We start from the raw sequence: 21,099 nt of genomic DNA on the forward strand, positions 1-21,099 counted from the left end.
TGTTATGACAAACAAGAAAGCAGTCAAATAAATCTCATGAAAACTGACAGACTCTTCTTTAAATTAAGTCATTTGACCATGAAAAGAAAAATGACTACATTTGTTTTCATTATATTTATTAACACAGATAATTAAAACAATTTGAAAATATTTTTGCACTGACTGAACGATGTAATATTTTGAAAATGCATTAGAGACTAGTTTTGAAAGCTGAAGTTGGCTTCACATTTTTTCATCGGAAGGATTCAGAATTACTAGGTTGTTTTTTTTTTTTTTTTTAATCCATGACAGAAAATAAATGAACACTGTGTATGAAGGTGCTCATTCAGGGTTTTCTGAGGCTTTCTCTTCCAAAAATTATAAACATTAAAGGCCCTTATTTTAGAAGCTCAATTCATTTTTAGACATCTGAAAATTGGAATTTAGACTTCCATATTAAAAGGATATTCAAGACTTGATTTTATAAAGCCAGGATATGGATAATTAAAATTACAGTACATCATTATAGCAAGAAGAAATTTCCTGGGCATGTTTTGGGTGGGGCTATGAAGAGGCCACAACATGGACATGCAACTCAGATTTCAGAAGGGAAAGTTAGTCTATGTCCTATAAAAAGGGAATTGTTATTTAGACCTGGTAGCTGACACATCTAAGAACATAAGAATTGCCATACTGGGACCGACCAAAGGTCCATAAAGCTCAGTATCCTGTTTTCAGCAGTGGTCAACCCAGGTTCCAAGTACTTAGTTAGATCCCAAGTAGTAAAGCAGATTTTATGTTGCTTATCCAGGAATGAGAAGTGGATTTTCCCAAGTCATCTCAATAATGTCTTATGGACTTCTCTTTTAGGAAATTATGCAAACCTTTTTTAAACCCTACTAAGCTAACTGATTTCACCACATTCTCTGGCAACATATTCCAGAGTTTAATTATACGTTGTGTGAAGAACTATTTTCTCTGGTTTGGTTTGAATCTACTACTTAGTAGCTTTATCACATGTCCCTTAGTCCTAGTATTTTTGGAAAGAGAGAACAAGTGATTCACATCTACCCTTTCCATGCCACTCATTATTTTATAGACCTCTATCATATTATCCCTGAGCTGTTTCTTCTCCAAGCTGAAGAGCCCTAGCTGTTTTATCCTTTCCTCATAGGGAAGTTGTCCCATCCATTTTATCATTTTTGTTGCCCTTCTCTGTACCTTTTCTAATTCAGCTATATATCTTTTTTAGATATGGTGACCAGAATTGCACACAGTATTCGAGGTGTGGCCACAATATAGAGCAATACAAGGGCATTATAACATTTGATTTCCATTCATTTCCTGATAATTCCTAACATTCTATTTACTTTCTTAGCAGCTGCTTCACGTTGAGCTGAGGGTTTCAACGTATCCTCATCAATGGCACCTAGATCCTTTTCCTGGGCAGTGACTCCTAACACAACTCAGGTTCAGGTTCCTCTTCCCACATGCATTACTTTGCACTTGCTCTCATTAAATGTCATCTGCCCTTCTGACGCCCAGCCTTCCAGTCTCACATGGTCCTCTTGCAATTTTTCACAATCCTCTTATGATTTAACAACTTTGTATCATCAGCAAATTTAATTATCTCACTAGTTATTGCCATCTCTAGATCATTGATAAATATGTTAAAAAGCAGCGGTCCCAGCACAGACCCCCAGGGACCCCCACTATTTACCCTTCTCAAATGAAAATACTGGCCATTTAAACCTACTCTCTGTTTTCTGTCTTTCAACCAGTTTGCAATCCATAAAATAACATTATCTTCTATCCCATGACTTTCTAATTTCCTCATAAGTCTTTCATAAGGTATTTTGTCGAAAGCCTTTTGAAAACCCAAATACACAAAATCAACCGGTCCACATGTTCATTCACCCCTTCCAAGAAATGCAGTAGATTGGTGAGCCAAGATTTCCCTTGAGTTTATCTCAATAATCCATGCTGAGGAGCTTTTCAAAGGTGGGATTAAGACGTCATCTCCTTAATTCACCAGTGGCTGCTATCTCTCTCCCTCCTTTCCCCAAATGTGAAGCTATCAAGTGATGTGGAGGAGCTCTACCACAACTCCAGGAACTATGATTGTTCATAATACTAAAATCTTAAAAAAGAAAAAAAAAAGCACCTTCTTATAAAGGACTGGGATATGCATTGTGCGTACCAACTGGCTGCTGATAAGAGATGTTGGATTCAGCAATTTTGGAAGGTTTGGGCTCTTTTGGATGATTATTGTTCATTTGTTTATGTATAATCTTTGTTTTGGACTCCTAACCTGTTTGTTATAGCTGTGGCTTATTCTGTGGGGAGGGGATATGGGGTGACTTCTGTACTGTTTAAAATGAATATAGATATTTTAAATACAAAAATGAACTTCTTAATAGAGTTGAGGAGTAATGTCTGTGTCTTTATTTTAATAGTGAAGCCTTCAGGGACTGTATTTGCTAGCACTGAAGGTTATTCTGTTCTATATAATATTTATAACCAGTTCTAATTTCCAATCAGATTCTAGCCAGTTAACAATATTTTAAAAAGATACATCTAGGCAGATAATAATATTTAGAAATAATACATCAACACTCTCAGCAAATTTACAATAAATCAATTAAAATAATTATAGTTTTTAAAATTTTTCAAAAGATATAATATGAAGAAACTTCCCATAATTCAGTAGGAAGATCATTCCAAAGTTAAGTTCCTACATATTCAAAAGATTTGCTCATCAAAGACTTCAAGCAAATATATTTACTTGAATGAGCTTCATAGAATGCTGGGAACAAGAAGCAATCTTACCTACTGGAAAGGATAAATATCTTAATAAATCTTCAGGTCCCATACCATGTTGAAGTGTTGTTTATTCAGGTAAAGTAGGTATTTTTCTGTCCCTAAGGAGCTCATAATTTAAAAGAAAAAAAAAAAATAACAAGTAGTTGAATTGGGATTTGAAACTAGGTCCCTGGTTCTCATCTCACTGTTCTAACCCTCTTCCTGGCATGGACTCCACATGACCAAAGAATTATCCCCATAAAAATTTATTTTTTGTGTGTGCTGTTGGACCATCAGAGGTGAGCTTCTCATATTATTTCATTCATGAGAGCTGATGTCCTTCTGGTTTTTATTTTTTTTATATGTATATTTTGAATGCACCCTTTTACTATGCAATTGATTTTATCATAATTTCAATTAAAAAATGTTAATAAGACATTTGTTTTATCATTCAAAAAATTCATGTTTCGTGGGCTGCTGCTTCAAGGCTGAATTCCCTTTTTTCACTGAACTATCTGCATGAAGAGAGATCAATGAAAAAGGGGAATTGAACCTTGAAGCAGTAACCTGCGAAACACAAATTCATGTAAGCATCTGTTCCCCATGATACTTTTGTGAGTTAAGTGACTAATATATTTTTTTTAATGAAGAAACAGATGGGAAGGGTAGCTGTTTAATCTGGTCACCACAGCACTATCTGGTTAATGCTGGAAAAGTCCATGGCTGGGGTCAGAGTGGAGCCAGGATTTATCCAGGTACTGCTGACAAATTCTACTTTACAGAGAGAGTGGTGGATGCCTGGAATGCGCTCCCGAGAGAGGCGGTGGAAAGGAAAACGGTGATGGAGTTCAAAGAAGCATGGGATGAACACAGAGGATCTAGATTCAGAAAATAATAGTAAATATTGAACTAAGGCCAGTACTGGGCAGACTTGCACGGTCTGTGTCTGTATATGGCTCTTTGGGGGAGGCTGGGTTGGAGAGGGCTTCAATGGCTGGGAGGGTATAGATGGGCTGGAGTAGGTTTTAACAGAGATTTCGGCAGTAGGAATCCAAGCACAGTACCGGGTAGAGCTTTGGATTCTTGCCCAGAAATAGCTAAGAAGAAAAAATTAAAATTGAATCAGGTTGGGCAGACTGGATGGACCATTCGGGTCTTTATCTGCCGTCATCTACTATGTTACTGTATGTTCCTATGACTATGCAATTAACATAAAAAAAAGCAAAAGTCTGTCCTCAGTTATCCCCCCCTTTTTTTTTTTTAACGAAACCATAGTATGGTTTTTAGTACCGGCCACTGCGATAACAGCTCCCACGCTCATAGAATTCCTATGAGCGTCAGAACTGTTACCGTGGTAGCCAGTGTTAAAAACTGTGCTACAATTTTGTAAATGGGATATTAAATGGGTACCTGTATAATTTATTTATTTTGGTATTTATATACCACTTATAGCATAAGTGGTTTACATTCAGATATTTAAGGGCTAGCGGTTTTAGTGCACGTTACAATGCCGCACGCACTAGACGCTAACGCCTCCATAGAGCTTGTATTAGTATTTTTCATTTAGCGCATGGTTTGCTCACTCTAATCTTCAGTGCGCGCTAAAAACGCTAGCACATCTTAGTAAAAGGAACCCTAAGTATTTTCCCTGTCTTGGTAGGCTCACACTCTATCTAATGTACCTGGGGCAGTGGGGGATTAAGTGACTTGCCCAGGGTCACAAGGAGCAGTGTGGGATTTGAATCCTCAACCTCAGGGTGCCGAGGCTGTAGCTTTAACCCCTACACCACACACTCTCTGAATGTCAAAGATAACTCTTGGTGAACCCCTGAGTACCTGGATATTCAGTGCCAATTCCTATTGGGTAGATCATGAAGAAAAGATGAATTGGATAGGAATGAATTCTGCTTTTTCCTTAAATGGGAAATGCATATATTTAAACATATTCCTGTATATAATAAATGTAAACGTACCATAAAATGGCAGTATGTCAAATCCATGACCCTTTACCCTAAGACACTTTTGTATTGATTAAAATTGCAATTGTAGCCACACTAAATAGATAAATATTTGTAAGAACAAAATAGAAACCTTTGGTTCCAGCCTTTTAGGAGCAGGGAAATTGAAGCGTTAGAGTCACTTTTGTGGTACCGGCCTAAGCTGGCCTGGCTCGATTAGAGACATGGAATTAGAAGCTGACTGAGACTGAGGGTAGTGAAAATGGCTTGGGTTTATGTTTATTTTTAATTTTGTTTTTGCTTTATTTTTGTTGGGCTTGTTTAATTTTGCTATTTTTTTCCTCCTGCTTTTATTTTTAGGATTTTTCTTTGGGGGTTCTTTGATACTGAAATTGTCCTTTCTGTTGAGCCTTTGATGCACCTATAGTACTGAATTTATTGTATTATCTTTCCCTCTTCCTTTATATAGCTAAATGTAAATAATTATTTCTTTCATAGGTACTATAATTAGATTGTGAGCCTGTTGGGAAAGAGAGGGAAATTCAAAGTACCTGATTAGATTTTTGGCCATTACCTAAGTAAATTTAATTGTTTTGTAAACCACTTCAAATCCTTTGGGAGATTTTGCGGTATATAAGACACCGCATTAAATTAAATATTAAAATAATTTTTTAAAAAAAATATATATGGAACAACACAAAGCACACTATTATAAGACAGCTTGACTTCTAGTGGTAATACCAAAAGACTACCACTAGGGACTAACAGTGCCATTTTGATACCAGAAGCCAGTTAGGGGGCACCAGGTATCACGCTTGTACTAAAGTACACCAGAGATAACTGATTTGTGGCAGGATGTCTTGCAAAGTGATCTTGTGCAGGAAGGAGGGTAAATCAGGATGGGTTTACCTAGTTTGAAGGGTTGGTGTGGGGTGATCTGTGTTTGTGAATAAACCTGTGGGGAAGATCAAGGGATAAATATGTTGGTTGCTTTATGCACTGGCTCCTGTAAATAGTTGCCTGGGAACACTGGCCTAGACCAGTGATTCTTAAACCCATCCTGGAGGACACCCAGCTAGTCAAGTTTTCAATATATCCCTAATGAATATGTATGAGTCAGATTTGCATGCCTGTCACCTCTATTATATGCAAATATGCTTCATGCATATTCATAAGGGGTATCTTGAAAACCCAACTGGCTGGCAGCCCCCGAGGACACATCTGGGTCTACACATCTGGAGCCTGATGCTCCTAGAGAGGAAACATACTACCAACTCGAAGCAAAAGTAGCTTGCAAAGTTTAAACACAAGCTGAGTTATTGAATTTACATACTAATAAGGTGATTTGCAATTATTTGCATTCGTTACATCTATAATAATAAAACGCTAAGCGCACATGCGCACTCGCGCCGCGCATTCCGTTTTCCATGCACTGTAGTCTCCCGCAGGCAGGAGTACGCATGCGCGTTTAGGGTTCTGTTCTGTGCTGTTCTTCGGTCTGCCCTGCTCCTTGCCTTGCCTTAGTGTATTTTCTCCAGGACGAACTGAGAAATGGAGCCAGGCCACCCTGCACGACAGACCAGAGGAGTCCGAGTCCTTTGCCGCCCCCTTCCCACGGCCCCGACTACGAACCTGGCGATTCCAGCAGCGTGTGCAGCAGTCTTCACACGCTGCTTCGGGCCCTTATACTGCCCTGATTTGCTCTGCCGCGTCTCTGATGATGTCATCAGGGATGTGCCAGAGTAAATCAGGGCAGTAGAAGGACCCGAAGCAGCGTGTGAAGACTGCTGCACACGCTTCTGGAATCACCAGGTTCGTAGTCGGGCCCGTGGGAAGTGAAGAGGGGGGGCGGAAAGGACTCTCTATCCGAGTAAAGAACAAACTCCGGGGAGAATGGTAGAGACTGGGCCTGTACTAACTCCCGTGGACAGGGGGAGCAGGAAGAGGTGCTGATGGGCAGGGGGGGGAAATGAAGAGAGGCCTACTGTTGGACAAGGGGAGCAGGAAGAGGTGCTGATGGACAGGGGGGGGGGAAATGAAGGGAGACCTACTGCTGGACAGAGGGAGCAGGAAGAGGTACTGATGGACAGGGGGGGGAAAGGAAGGGAGGCCTACTGCTGGACAGGGGGAGCAGGAAGAGGTGCTGATGGACAGGGGGGGAGAAAAAGGAAAGGAGGCCTACTGCTGGACAGGGGGAGCAGGAAGAGGTGCTGATGGACAGGGGGGAGGTAAAATAAAGGGATAAGGGCTGCTTCTGGATAAGGGGAGCAGTGAAGGGGTGGTGGTGGACATAGGGGGGGTAAAAAGAAGGGAGAATGGACAGGGGGAGCACGCAAGGGGTGGTGGTGGACAGCCAAAAGAAAGAAAGACAGAAATATAGAAAGTGGCTAAGGAGACAGAGAGAGAAAGAAATAAAGACAGACACACACATATATTCTAGCACCTGTTAATATAAAGGGCTATAAAGCTAGTCTTATTATAATGTAGCTTCTATAGTAGTACAACAAGCATTAAACTAAAATGAATTATTTTTGTTTTATTAGGTTTTTATATACCATCTATCAAGCTTATCTAAACAGTTTACAATCAGGTACTCAAGCATTTTCCCTATATGTCCCAGTGTGTTCACATCTATCCAGGGTCGCCATCAGGGCAGTACTACCAGTCCTGCATTCAGGGGCCCGGAGCTGACAGGGGGCCCGGGCTCCCCCAGGGTCCTAGGCAGTATTCTAAGGCAGGGGCGCCAGTAGCTCGCCAAGGCAAAGTGAGTCGATCACCCAGGATTCACTTTGTCTTGGCGATCTAATTTATCGGGCCGATCAGTCTTCCTCTCCCCGACGTCAATTCTGCAGTCGGAGAGGAAATTCGGGCCAGCCAATCGCTGCCTGGCTGGGCGGAACTTCTTCTCCGACGGCAGAATTGACGTCGGGGAGAGATGAAGACTGATCGGCCCGAAGCAGGGAGAGCATGTGTCGGCATCGGCGTCAGCTTTGGGGCCTGTTATCCATTGGTGGGTCCTGTTCCCCGATGACAGCGGCAGTGGCAGTGGCTTGGGGAACGGCAGGGAGAAAGAAAGAAAGGGGGCAGGCAGGGAAACAGAAGGAAAGAAGAGAAACAGAAAAAAAGAAAGGGGGCATGAAGAGAGGAAGAAAAAGTTGGGGGAGGGAATGAGGTGTGGAGGAGAGGAAGCAAACAGGCTGAAAGAAGGGAAGAAAGATTGGATGCACAGTCAGAAGAAGAAAGTGCAACCAGAGACTCATGAAATCACCAGACAAGGTAGGAAAAATGATTTTATTTTAAATTTAGCAAAGTGGAGGCAGTATTACCACAGTTTTCAAAGGAATTTGCCCAAATAACTTAATAGTTAACTGGGTAAATTCCCAGAGATGAAAACTTTCCTTCACTTACTATGCACAGTTCTGAATTTATATCTGCTGTCTATATTTTACAATATGGTCCCCTTTTACTAAACCGCAATAGTGGTTTTTAGCGCAGGGAGCCTATGAGCGTCAAAAGCAGCGCTGGGCATTCAGCGCAGCTCCCTGCGCTAAAAACTGCTATTGTGGTTTAATAAAAAGGATGGAGGGTATATTTGTCTATTTTTGTATGGTTGTTACTGAAGTGACAATGCATAGAGTCATCTGCCTTGACCTCTTTGAAAAAAACCCAGAATAGGAATGATAATTAGCATTTTCTCAGCGTATAGTGTGCTTTGTGTTTTTTAATTTTATTGTTGGTAGATCATTTTGACTTGGTCATTTTAAAGTAGCTCACAAGCTCAAAAAGTTTGGGCACCTCTGAGCTAGAGCGTTGAAACTGTGTATTTCTATTTTATCCCCCCTTTTACAAAACTGTGGAGCGTTTTTTAGCACCAGCCGTGGTGGTAGCAGCTCTGATGCTCAGAATTCTATGAGCGTCAGGGCTGTTACCACTGTGGCTAAAATCCACACTACAGTTTTGTAAAAGAGTGAGGGGTTAGTTTGTGATGACATATTCCATACTAGGCGAAGGTGTTTTCTGTGTTCTGTGTGTTTGAAAGACATGGTTTTCTGTTAGGATTGACAGTGTAGGATTGATCTGTGCTGGTCTGGCTTGTTTAGTTTTACAATGGGTGTATTGATGTACTGCTCACTGCAATATGTAAGATGCTGCCTTTTCCTAGGTACTCATGTGTGACGTGTGGTTTGTTACTAAAAATCATGTTTTTCTTACAGATGGGGGGGTGCCAAAAAATGATGGGCCCCGGGTGTTACATATGCTTCGTACGCCACTGTATGTAAAGATACCAGAAAGCTGGCGTAGCAAAAACTTTAAGTAAATTGTTATTCTTCTAAGTTTTGAGTATTTAACCCTCCCACAATCTCACGGGCACTCGTTTCAAGTTTCAAGTTTATTGAGATTTTGATTTAAACGCAATATCAAATATTTTCAATGCGTATAACAAAAATAAATTTGAGGAAATAAATAAAACCATTTGAACAATAAACATACAAACATATCCATAGATGATTAAAATTACATAAGGAGTACAAGGATAAACTACATTTGTTTAAAAATGCATTCTCCGCGCCTGCTCATAAATTTGTTGACTGGAAGGATCCAGCAATGTGGCCAGATGCTATTCAGGACAAAGACAGAGAAAGAATTGTGCAATTTGGATTAATGATGGAAGATGATTTAAAGCAAATGGCACAGTCTATGAGTAAAGATCTTGACGGACGTTCTTTTTATGAATATCTCCTCTATGCCAAATCACCCAATGGACGTGAGAAGATTTTAAGGGACTGGCTTAGGTGGAGCATTAGCAGAAAAGTATGTGTGTATTCGGCCCATGGAAGAAGGGGGGCGTCAGGGGGGGGGGGGAAGGGGTGCGTGGGGGGCCCAATAGGATTGCTCAGTAAGGGGCCCAGAAATTTCTGATGGCGGCCCTGCATCTATCTAACATACGTGGGGCAATAGGTGACTTACCCAGGGTCACAAGGAGCAGTGTGGAGTTTGAACCCACATCCTTTAGGATGCTGAGGCTGTAGCTCTAACCACTATGCCACCCTTCCTCTTTTTGATGTAAATTATGCATTATTCCCTTAACTCCATTTTAGCAACCCCTCTCCCCTAAAAAACCTTAACTGAATGAGTGAATTAATTTCCTTTTTCTATACATTACCTGTTCTTACTTCTTTCAGGTTAAATATTGGAAGGATGCAAGAAGGAAATGAAACAGATGTTAAAGAATTCATTCTTTATGGACTCTCCTCCAATGCGGGTTCACAAGCTGCTTTGTTTACATTGTTCCTTGTGATCTACACTCTTACATTGATCGGAAACATAACCATCATAATACTGGTGTGGTGCAAAACTTCCCTCCACAAACCTATGTACATTTTCCTTAGCAACCTGTCTTTTGTTGAAATCTGGTACACGACCAGCACCGTCCCAAAGATGCTTTCCGGCCTACTGTCTAAGATTAACTCTATTTCTTTCAAAAGTTGCTTTACGCAGTTTTATTTTTTCTTCTCTTTTGGTACAATTGAGAGTTTTCTTCTCACCATCATGGGTTATGATCGATATCTAGCCATCTGTCATCCTCTTCGCTATAATATCTTAATGAGTAATAACAAATGTTGTTTCTTTGTTGCTTCTTGCTGGATTATTGGGTTCCTTGGGTCTTTGCTTCCTATAATATTAGTATCAAAACTGCCATTTTGTGGCCCAAATAAGATTAATCACTTTCTATGTGATCCAGGGCCTCTCCTGGAACTATCTTGTGTGAGGTACTTGAGAACAGAAGTGATCATTACTGTATATTTTGCCCTAATGCTCCTCATTACCTTTTCATTTACCTTTGTCTCTTACACTTTCATTTTACAAACCATATTAGGTATCTCTTCCTCAACTGGGCGCTCTAAGGCCTTCTCTACTTGTGCCTCCCACCTCATTGTGGTGTCCATTTTTTTTGGGTGTGTTATGTACATGTATATTAGACCTTCAGGGAATCACCCATTTCCCTTAGATAAGGTAATAGCTGTGTTCTACACAGTTGTGACTCCTCTTTTGAATCCTGTAATCTACACTCTAAGGAACAAGGAGGTACTGGAGACATTGAGGAAGATTATATAATTTTGAGAATTTATTTATCTATCTTTCTGTATTATACATATTTTTTTCTCAAATCTGTTCTTAGGAGATCATAGCCACCTCAGGGAAAAAAATAAGTTTCTTATATAGTATTTATATGATACTATTTCTTCTCCAATAAATCTTCTTCTCCAAACTGTTCTGAATATAAAATATTTTTCTGATATGTTGTGAGAGGAGGGCAGACCAATGAGGATACCTGATCTAGAATGAAAAATATTGGTTCAGGTGTAGTCACTGAGGTCTTTCTCCAATCAAATGATAATTTAAGTTGGGAATAAGCTATATGAATGTTTTGAAAAAGATCGAGAATAAGATTTATTGGAGAAGAAATAGTATCAAGATTGTGCAACAGATATGTCCACTTGCTCTGAACAACACCCGTTATGTGTAGGGATTATCTTCTTGTTTTCTTAGCCTTCTGGGAATGAGGTTTAGTATGCTATATATATTTCATGTGCTTTGCTTGAGTAATGCATTATTAACCATTATTAACCATCTTTTGACCTTAATATCAAACTGGAGTCCCCCAAAATAGAAGTCCCATTCACCTATATGCAGATGACTCAGACATAGCTAAGTCACGTCCATCTAACTCACACCTAACTAGCACTAAACTCACACTCAAAAGTAGACCTGCTTTTGCAATGCCTACAGTTTAGGCATTAGATAACATAACATCGAGCTTCTTAACCGCGTAACCGTAAGTTCAATGCGGTGTACAAAAGATTATAAACAATAAACAATATCATGAAGAACAAAAAAAGTTATTTGAGAAAAGATAGGTTTTCAACTGAGTTCTGAAGTGTTTATAGGAACAAGCGGTAAGAAGTAACGATCAAAATTCTTTATCGTGTTAGGACACTAAGCAGCATGTGATTCTGTAAATGGTCGGCTATTTTGAAGCCTTGCCCATGCCATACTAAGATTGGAAGGCCTAAAAACCGATTCTGAGCACATTTTAGTTTTAAAACTAAAATCTCTTCTGATCGGCCTGAAACTCATCCAGACTGTGTTGTTGCTTTAAACAATAAGATTAAACTATCTAGGTGCAGATTTTTCCAATGGGCATCCATGAAATTGTGGATGCCTATTTTGAGAATCGCATCCAGCCTTTGATCGTCTAACTTTCAATTATTGCTTGTTAAGGTCGTTAATTGGGCTTATTATTCACTTTATTTGGATGTCTAAGTTGATGGACATCTACATTTTGGATGCCTAAAGTTAATGTCCTTTACTGAATCTGCCCCTAAGTGTATAAAATGTGTGCTACAATGTAGTTAGGGGTGAAACATGTCCATGGTGGGTTATAATTTTTAAGTTGTTTTTATGGTTGTTGTTTCAATGATTGCTATTGCTTATCATCTGTATTTCCTTCGAGTATTTTTCTGCTTTTGTGTATTGAGCTGTTGACCCTACAGCTAGTAACAATTTCAAGATATCCAAAGTAAATATGTGTGATTAAATATATTTATATATTTATCCTTCAGTCTATGGAAATTTATTTTTTAAATATTTATGGTGAATAGCCATTTTTCCTTTTTTGTGCTTCTTTCCTATAATGATTTGTATTTCATCTCCCTCCTTTCCTTGTGTTTTTAAGTTTGTAATCATAATTTTTTTTTTTTTTTTTTAATATTGTAAGTTAATATGTATTGTTCTGTTTTGTATAATTTCCCAGAAATTGTAATTTTAATTTGTTCATTGCTTTGAAATACGATTAAGTGATTAATCAAAACAACTATTAAACTTGAAACTTGAAACTTGACAATTTTTGAGGTCAACAAGGCCAGTTTTGGAAGAGCTATAGTTTAATTTTTTCTACTTTTCCATTCATTCATCCATCCAAATGAGATCGCTGAGTGGTGTAGAACAGGTAAATGTGAATTGGCTGCTTATTCTTTCAAAAAGTACAAAGACCAGGGGTCACTTAATGAAATGACATGGCAATACTTTGAAAACTAATGGAAGCACTTTTTTTAAAACTCGTTTTGAAACTTGTTATAAGAGGATAAGGTTATAAGGTTTGAACAAATTCCTGGAGGAAAAGTCCATAGTTTGCTATTGAGATAGATATGGGAGCAGTGCGGGATGTGAACCCACAACCTCAGCATGCCAAGGCTGTAGCTCGAACCACTGCAAACAAACAAAAAAAGAAATCCAACATAGTCTGCAATACAGAAGCAGCAAACAAAAACAAGAACAAAAATGCGTACAAGATGCAGGCTTTGTTTATTTTACCCAATATTAAATGCGGTAACTTTTACAAACCAACAGACCCTAATCACTGCACCACACGCTCCCACAATTAGGGTTTCTTTGTTTTTCTCTTAAATAGGAATCCAACATTTCCTCATGTTATATACGGTCCCTGGTGGCCAGTGGTGCATAGTGACACCTAAACCCAGAAGTGAGCGTGATTGGTGGCAGCACCTGACTTTGGCGTCACTATGCGCCACAGGCCATGATTCTAACGGAACTCTAGGCATCATAAATGTAGGCCTGTGAAACCCTGGCCTACATTTCTGGCACCTAGGATCTCATCAAGCCACAATTTTGGAAGTGGCACCACTTACAGTATCAGCCCCATGAGCCATATTCTATATAGAACACACAAAAAATGGATATCAACTAAAATGGCATCTAGTGTGATTCTATTTCAAGAGCAATGTTAGGAAATTCTACTTTATGGAGAGGGTGGTGGATGCCTGGAATGCGTTCCCGAGAGAGGTGGTGGAGAGTAAAACTATGACTGAGTTCAAAGAAGTGTGGGATGAACACAGAGGATCTAGAATCAGAAAATAATATTAAAAATTGAACTAAGGCCAGTTCTGGGCAGACTTGCACGGTCTGTGTCTGTATATGGCCGTTTGGTGGAGGATGGGCAGGGGAGGGCTTCAATGGCTGGAAAGGTGTAGATGGGCTGGAGTAGGTTTTAATGGAGATTTCGGTAGTTGGAACCCAAGAACAGTACCGGGTAGAGCTTTGGATTCTTGCCCAGAAATAGCTAAGAAGAAAAAATAAAAAATTTTTTAAATTGAATCAGGTTGGGCAGACTGGATGGACCATTCGGGTCCTTATCTGCCATCATCTACTATGTTACTATGTAAAAGGTATGCTTACCTTATAGAACAGCAGTAAGAGCAGTGTATGTCATAACTGAGTGACACCCTTTTGGGCCAAGGAAAAATGGGCCTAAATACCTGGGCCTACGTTTGTACAGATCAGGCATATTCTATATCAGTGCGTGTAACTTTTAGAAATGCCTGTTATCTGTCCATGCCCCTCCCTTGTCTACATCCCCTTTTGAGATTCACACGCTAGAACTGAGATGCAGCACTTAATAGAATGTGAAGAGGTAGGTTTTTATTGCTTTCCTAAAGCTCAAAAGTCCATTAAGAGATTTGATATTAGGCGGTAGATGATTCCAATGCTTCGGTAAAAAGTGAAAGTATGACCTTTGTCTGGAACTTTCTAGTTTGAGACTCTGACCAGGGGGTATGGGGGGGAGGGGGTCAGTGTTGGAGGCAGAGGATCACATTTGATATGAGAACATCAAATTTATACTGTGCAAGCGAAAGGCCCGGCAATCTACTTCTGTATTCTGCCATGAAAACTTGACAATGTTCAACCAAGTTGCTAGGACTTGAACACGAGTCGATGGCACCTAACAATAACACTATGGAGAATATGAATAAATATGAATAAATTGAACAAGTTTCAAGCTTATCAAGTTTATTTTAATAGAAAAAAAAAATAAAGGAGCTTAAAAGGGACACAGAAAGACAAAATGATAGAGGAAAGAGGGGAGAAACTGATATGGAAGAAAACAAGGGGAAATAACATGAAAATATCTGAGGATTAAGTTATTGCAGAATATATATTACAAATAAGATTATAAATTGAAAAAGGTAAAAATAAGAGATATTGAAAAAAACATTTCTTGAAACTTGGACTCAAGAACGATTCAAGAAAAAGGACCCTGAAATTTGCTAACTTTCTGAAGTTAGGTGCAGCTCATGAAAGGTTTTTAGATATTTCTTTTGGAGTTGACACCTATTAAATATCTACCTTAATAATGATTGATATTGCTGATATTCCCTTGTATCACTTGGAAAAAAAAAGTTTCTTAGGATAACTGTATGCAATTTAAGGTCCCCTGCCAGTGTTTTCATCAAAAACTATCTCCTATTCTGTGATGTCAGAAACAGATACAATGGCAGATCTCCAAATAAACTTTGCGTTAATATGAACACAACACCCCTTCCAAACTTTTATGATTTAATATTAATGACTTGCAGTTTAAGTCTCTCTGGGTATTGTCAGCCTGCCCGCACCGTTAACTGTCTATAAAAAGCAGGAAGGGGGATGATGTCCTTATCTGAAAGAAGAATTTCAGCCTGGAGCAGAAACCACAGTTTCAAAGTGAGTGGAGTGGTAAAAGGAAGGTAGCGGCCAGGGGAGGCCGCTGACATTGGCAAGGAGGATTGCCTTTGACCAACTAGCCAGAGTGAGTTCGTCAAATCCTTCATCAATCTGGATTATGCAACCAAAGAGTAATTAATTGAATCTTGCATTTCAGTTTGGCGACTTCAAGGACTCAAGCAAAGTAAGTAGCACAGTTTTTGGAAGATTAAGCTAATCCCAGCAAAAGGCAACAGCAATGTTATAGAGCATGAGGGGTACTTAAGAATATTGTAGAGATCTTGCCCCTGGGGTGTCATTCTTGCCCTCTCATTACCTACTAAAATTTTCTTTCCATGTCTTTTCTTAGTACAGAAATCTGTAATTCTAAGACCATAAGGAGAAAGCAGAGACTAGTGTCTTTTCATAAAATTATCTGATAAAACCCAGGTTATTTTCTTAAGGTAATTCTTTTGAGCATTAAAAAAAAAAGGTTATAAAACCTTTCATTGTATTGTTAAGAGCATCTGCATTTTATTGAAACCTGTCCACTTCCAACCATTATTATGTAGCACTTGTTGTAGTAAACTAACTTATTGCATTAAGGGCAATTAATTCAAGATTTTGCCACTAACTCTTATTGAGTAGCAAAAATCCTACATACGAGGGGCCGCTGTAAAGTTCTCAGCCCAGTCAAGAAGAGTATGATGTGGAGTCATGAAACTTACATGTTTTACCACCCTTTTCCTTTCCTTTTATGTTATTGAAACAAAAAGTGTCAAGGAATGTGTGGAATAACTTGTAGGTTTCATGGTTCCACATCATTCTCGTCTTGGTTGGGCTGAAAACTTTTCAGCGGCCCCTCATACTGTGACGTCATAATGCCTCATTCCACCAATGCCTAAGAGCTAACCTCATTAGTGATGTCACAATGGCTTGTTTCCCTATACTTGTGCCCATTTACTCGATGCATTAGCCACATTGAAACAAAAAGTGTCAAGAGAAGTGTGGTTCCACATCATTCAATTCTTGTTTGGGCCCCTTGTAAACCCATTAACATAGGCTATTAGCTATGCCTCTTAATATTTAAAACGAACTAATAAAATGAATGAATTCTAATAAATCCAGATCCCTAACTTATACAAATTGAATTTGGTGTAGAAGCCATGTCTACTTTTCCAATTGTATGCCACTTCAAAAACATTATGAAATTAGTGAAGGTGACCTAAAATTTATTCTATATAAATAAACAGCTTTGTATTTTTCTAAACTCATAATAAAAAATTTGAACTTAAAAAAAAAAAATAAACAAAATATACTAGTTCTAAGAATATGGCCAAAGTATGGTCTCGGGACTCTACCAGTTCAGGCTTGAATACATCAGTGAGCACTACTAATTATTTATTCATAAAAATGTTTATAGTATTTAAAATTAGAAATTCTATTTTTGAAGAAGTTTTGATTATATGTCAGAGAATTTGAAGATATAGAATTTAATACCCCCACTTATAGTGTGTTGACAAAGTATGGTCTCGCCATAAGAATTTCAATCCTTGGCGGGGCTACACAATACTGAACACATGTTGATACAACATCGATTGAATGAAATTACTTTTTTTAGAAGTCCGATAGAGATCATTTTTCTATATAATACGTAATCAATTTCTTTTGATTTCAAATATATTACAAGTGAGAGTCCCTAGCAACGTATAGTTTTGACAAGGTATGTAACAAAGCATGGTTCCATAGTGGACTGGATACGTACCTGAAGAAAAAAAATATCCATTAAAAAAACTATTAACCAGGTGGATTCAGGAGAACCATTGCTTATCTCTAGAAAGAGACCATGGGGAAATAGATACACTTTGGGGGTCTGCCATGTACTTGTCACTGTCAGAGAGAAGATATTCAGCTCAATTAACCTTGGTCTAAATCAGCCTGGGTTTTCTTATGTTCTTAACCCTTTCAGGACCAAGGGACATATTTGTCCCATAACTTTAAAATCCTATAAATTTTGATTGGGATAGTCTACAGTTCTAAATTTGATATGTACGGATTCCATATGATACTGCCTTTATGTAAACAAACTGGTTCCGACATTCATTCATTAGCGTCGTTGCCAGATTGACGAGAAGATTCACTTGCCACACTGTCCATAAGCCAGAAGTGTGATTTTTTAAATAAAAATAATGATATTTCACAAAAAAAATCAATTTTTTGGCATCTGCAAGCCCTTTTTACCATAAAAATGTCATCAAAACCACAAAAATTGGCCTACGATCCTTATGGTCCTGAAAGGGTTAAGAACTGTGTCATTCAAAGTTTTAGCATTCGTATTAGAATCATTGGAGGAGGAGAGACATCTGGATTCATCCTGGTATAAAGCTAAACATTTCCTGGAACAATTTATTTGCATTGTAAAAAGTCTATATGCTTTATTTTTCGATCATAAAAAATATATTTCAGATTTTTAAACTAGTACTACATACAAAACTTATACATAAATACATCATGACAGTTTTAGTCTCAGTGTGAGGGGGTTGCTGAAAAGTTCTCAGCCCAACTCACCAACTTCCTAAATTCTGAGCATTATTTTGCTACTGTAGCTGAAAAGAATGTTATCTTATTTTGTTAAGTGTCAATTTGAAGAAATGGAATTTTATGTTTTGATATTGTTTCAGATCATTGACTGAACCATATCTACGTCATTCTTTTCTTGGTTGGACTGAGAACTTTTCAGCACCCCCTCATGGATACCAGAGGCAATGGTAGACAGTGAGACCTGCCAAAGCCCATGGTGACCATTCGAAACAGAACTTAACCTCAATTTTTATTATTTATTTTAAGAGCCTTTTTCTATTTATAGAAAAAGGAAAATACTTAAAAAAAAATCTTTATTCATTTTTAAACTTATAAGTGTGATAACATATCCATACAAATAACCATAAATATATCACTTAATAATCAACAATGAAACATATAATATTCTCTTATCTCCCCCCTCCCCACCCTTATCTATCATATAATCAATACTTATACAACATGTAACAATAAAAATACCCTCCCTCCCACCCCATAATTGAACTTGTAAATTCAAGGGAAACAAGATTTTTCTAATCATTATAATACTTTGTTAATGGCTCCCAAATATCTTGAAATTTCCTGAAACAACCCTGTTGTATTGCAATAAGTCTCTCCATTTTATAAATATGACATAAGGAGTTCCACCAAAAATTATAATTTAATCTATTCCAATTTTTCCAATTATATGTAATTTGTTGAATGGCAACCCCAGTCATTATAAGTAATAATTTGTTATTATTTGTAGATATCTGACTTTTTGCTCTCATTGCCATACCAAACAGCACAGTATCATATGATAATGCCACAGGGTTATCTAATAAACAGGAAAATACTGACTAGATGACCAATGGAGGGATTGAGACATTATATCCCCCCTTTTACTCCACCAGTGGTCACTGATCCCCTCCCACCACCCAAAGATGTGAAAAAGAACAGTACATTCTAGCCTGTATTACGAGTTCTCAGCCCAAGCAGCTTCAGATGTTAACACAGACAGTTGAGCTCAGGGAGCAGAGGGTCTCTTCTAAGAAGTATTTAGCACGCTAAATTGGTTGACGCACCTTAATAAAAGGATCCCATAAAGAAGAACCTTGTTTGAATCTTTTTCAAATACTGTATTTATTTTTATTTTGAAATTTCTAGTTTTCTTAAAGCTATGTGGATTACGATAAAAACATACATAAACTTTCTCGTAAATAAAGCATAATATCCACTTAAACCCCCTAAACCTTAAATTAATGTTCCACTGTTCAGCATGTGACATTTTCTATACTCACTGAAGTAAAAAGAAGTGATTCATAGAGTAGGGCAGCTGTACAGAAGAAATTACCTACTTCTCTATGGAAAAGCAATGATCAAAGAATATTAGATGAAAATGTGATCTAATGAGAAAAAAAGCTTAATTTAATTCAAAAAAATCATTTTCTTTTCCCTATGCTCTAGCTGTTCTTTCTCCTGCCAGTTCAAAATTTCAAAGAATGTGGAAAGGAAACCAAACAGAAGTGAAGGAATTTATTCTCCTTGGACTCTCCATCAACGGGGGAGGACAGGGGCTTCTATTTACACTCTTTTTTGTCATCTACTTCCTCACGTTGTTTGGTAATATATCAATTATTTTGTTGGTGTGGTTCAATGTTTCACTTCACAAGCCCATGTACTTCTTCCTCGGAAATTTATCTTTTGTTGAAATCTGGTACACAACTAGCACTGTGCCAAAAATGTTATCTGGTTTCCTGTCTCAAAATAACAGAATTTCATTCACCGGTTGCTTCCTGCAATTTTTTTTCTTGTTCACCTTTGGAACAACTGAATGTTTCCTTCTTGCTGTCATGGGTTACGATCGATATCTAGCCATATGCCAACCTCTCCGCTACAACGTGTTGATGAGCGGCAGGATATGTTCCTACCTTGCCGCTTTTTGCTGGATCATTGGGCTCCTCTTGTCTGTGGTGCCTGTCAGTTTAATATCCCAACTGCCCTTTTGTGCAGAGAACGAGGTCGATCATTTCCTGTGTGATACCGGACCACTGCTGGAACTTTCATGCACGAGAGACTTTACAATAGAAGTCGCATGTTCTATCTGCACCTCATCAATGCTCCTCATTACCTTCTCCTTTACCTGCATCTCTTATGCTTTTATTATACATACCACAGTAAGAATCCCGTCCTCAGCTGGGCGCCGCAAAGCCTTTTCTACCTGTGCTTCTCATCTGACTGTGGTGATCACGTTCTTCGGATGTGCTATGTACATGTACGTCCGACCGTCAGGGAAGCATCCACTGTATTTTGATAAGATGGTGGCTGTTCTCTATACTATTGTGACTCCTTTGCTTAATCCTGTAATCTATAGCCTGCGGAACAAGGAGTTCATTAAAGCTGTGAAAAAGGTCATGAGACATTAACAATTGTGGACCGACCACAGAGATATTTGGTTTACTAAACTTATTTACTCTGTGGGGGTTCCTTTAAAAAGTGCATTAGATTTTGCACTTAATGCACCTTAACACAGAAAATTAATGTACGGCAAATGGGAGTGTATTTCCCATTATTAGTCATGCATTGATATTAATGTGAGTTGCCTGTTCCTGGTTAACAAAGAAGCACTTAGCATCTCGTGTTTAGGTGGTAGTAACTGGACCCTTATCAACTCTGTGATAAACAGTTAGCACATGGTAAATGCTACTTGATAAATGACTAGTGCTTCTGTGCCCACTCTCCATCCATTCCATGCCTATGACCCAAACAGAACCTAAGGCTAGATTCAGTAAATGGCCCTCAAAAAGAGGTCCCCCAAATATATATTCAGGAATAATTAATTGCCCCTAAACTGCAAACAGATATGAACTAATGTAAACACAGGTGATTATATCACACACTTTCTAACACTTCTCAGTGCTCAGAGAACCGTTTTTAGCTTATGAGACCGCAGGGTAAGCAAAATTTTTTAGCCCACTCAAAAAGAGATGCCGAGGGGGGAAAAAAACACCCTCTTGTTGAATAGCACTTAGTGTGAATTACCATGTTTTCAAGTTTCAAGTTTTTATTAAAATTTGATTGAGTCGCTTATCTAAATTCTAAGCGAGATACAAATTAATATATTATTAAAAACATAAATACAAAGAAAGTATAAACATATTAAAAAAACAATGCCAAATAACCAAATAATTAAAAGAGTTTAAGTAAAACATCAAATGGCGTACTAATTGGTTGACAATTTAACAGGCAAACAGGAAACAGG

At 38.3% G+C, this 21,099-nt stretch overlaps 2 protein-coding genes across 2 annotated transcripts; both read left to right on the forward strand.

Annotated features, from left to right (window-relative positions):
• The first annotated feature begins 9,938 nt into the window (after positions 1 to 9,938).
• LOC117349693 (olfactory receptor 11H12-like) lies at positions 9,939 to 10,856 on the forward strand. The gene has a single exon (XM_033923285.1). It carries the CDS (start codon positions 9,939 to 9,941, stop codon positions 10,854 to 10,856), a length of 918 nt encoding a protein of 305 aa, XP_033779176.1.
• Positions 10,857 to 19,339: 8,483 nt separating this feature from the next.
• On the forward strand, positions 19,340 to 20,263 carry LOC117349694 (olfactory receptor 11G2-like). The gene has a single exon (XM_033923286.1). It carries the CDS (start codon positions 19,340 to 19,342, stop codon positions 20,261 to 20,263), a length of 924 nt encoding a protein of 307 aa, XP_033779177.1.
• The last annotated feature ends 836 nt before the right edge of the window (positions 20,264 to 21,099 follow it).

This window comes from Geotrypetes seraphini, chromosome 16 (assembly GCF_902459505.1).
Source record: "Geotrypetes seraphini chromosome 16, aGeoSer1.1, whole genome shotgun sequence".
NCBI lineage: Eukaryota > Metazoa > Chordata > Amphibia > Gymnophiona > Dermophiidae > Geotrypetes > Geotrypetes seraphini.

What these genes read in the sequence shown, in the direction of transcription:
- LOC117349693 (XM_033923285.1), top strand. Translation starts at nt 9,939, where the DNA reads ATGCAAGAAGGAAATGAAACAGATGTTAAAGAATTCATTCTTTATGGA.
- LOC117349694 (XM_033923286.1), top strand. Translation starts at nt 19,340, where the DNA reads ATGTGGAAAGGAAACCAAACAGAAGTGAAGGAATTTATTCTCCTTGGA.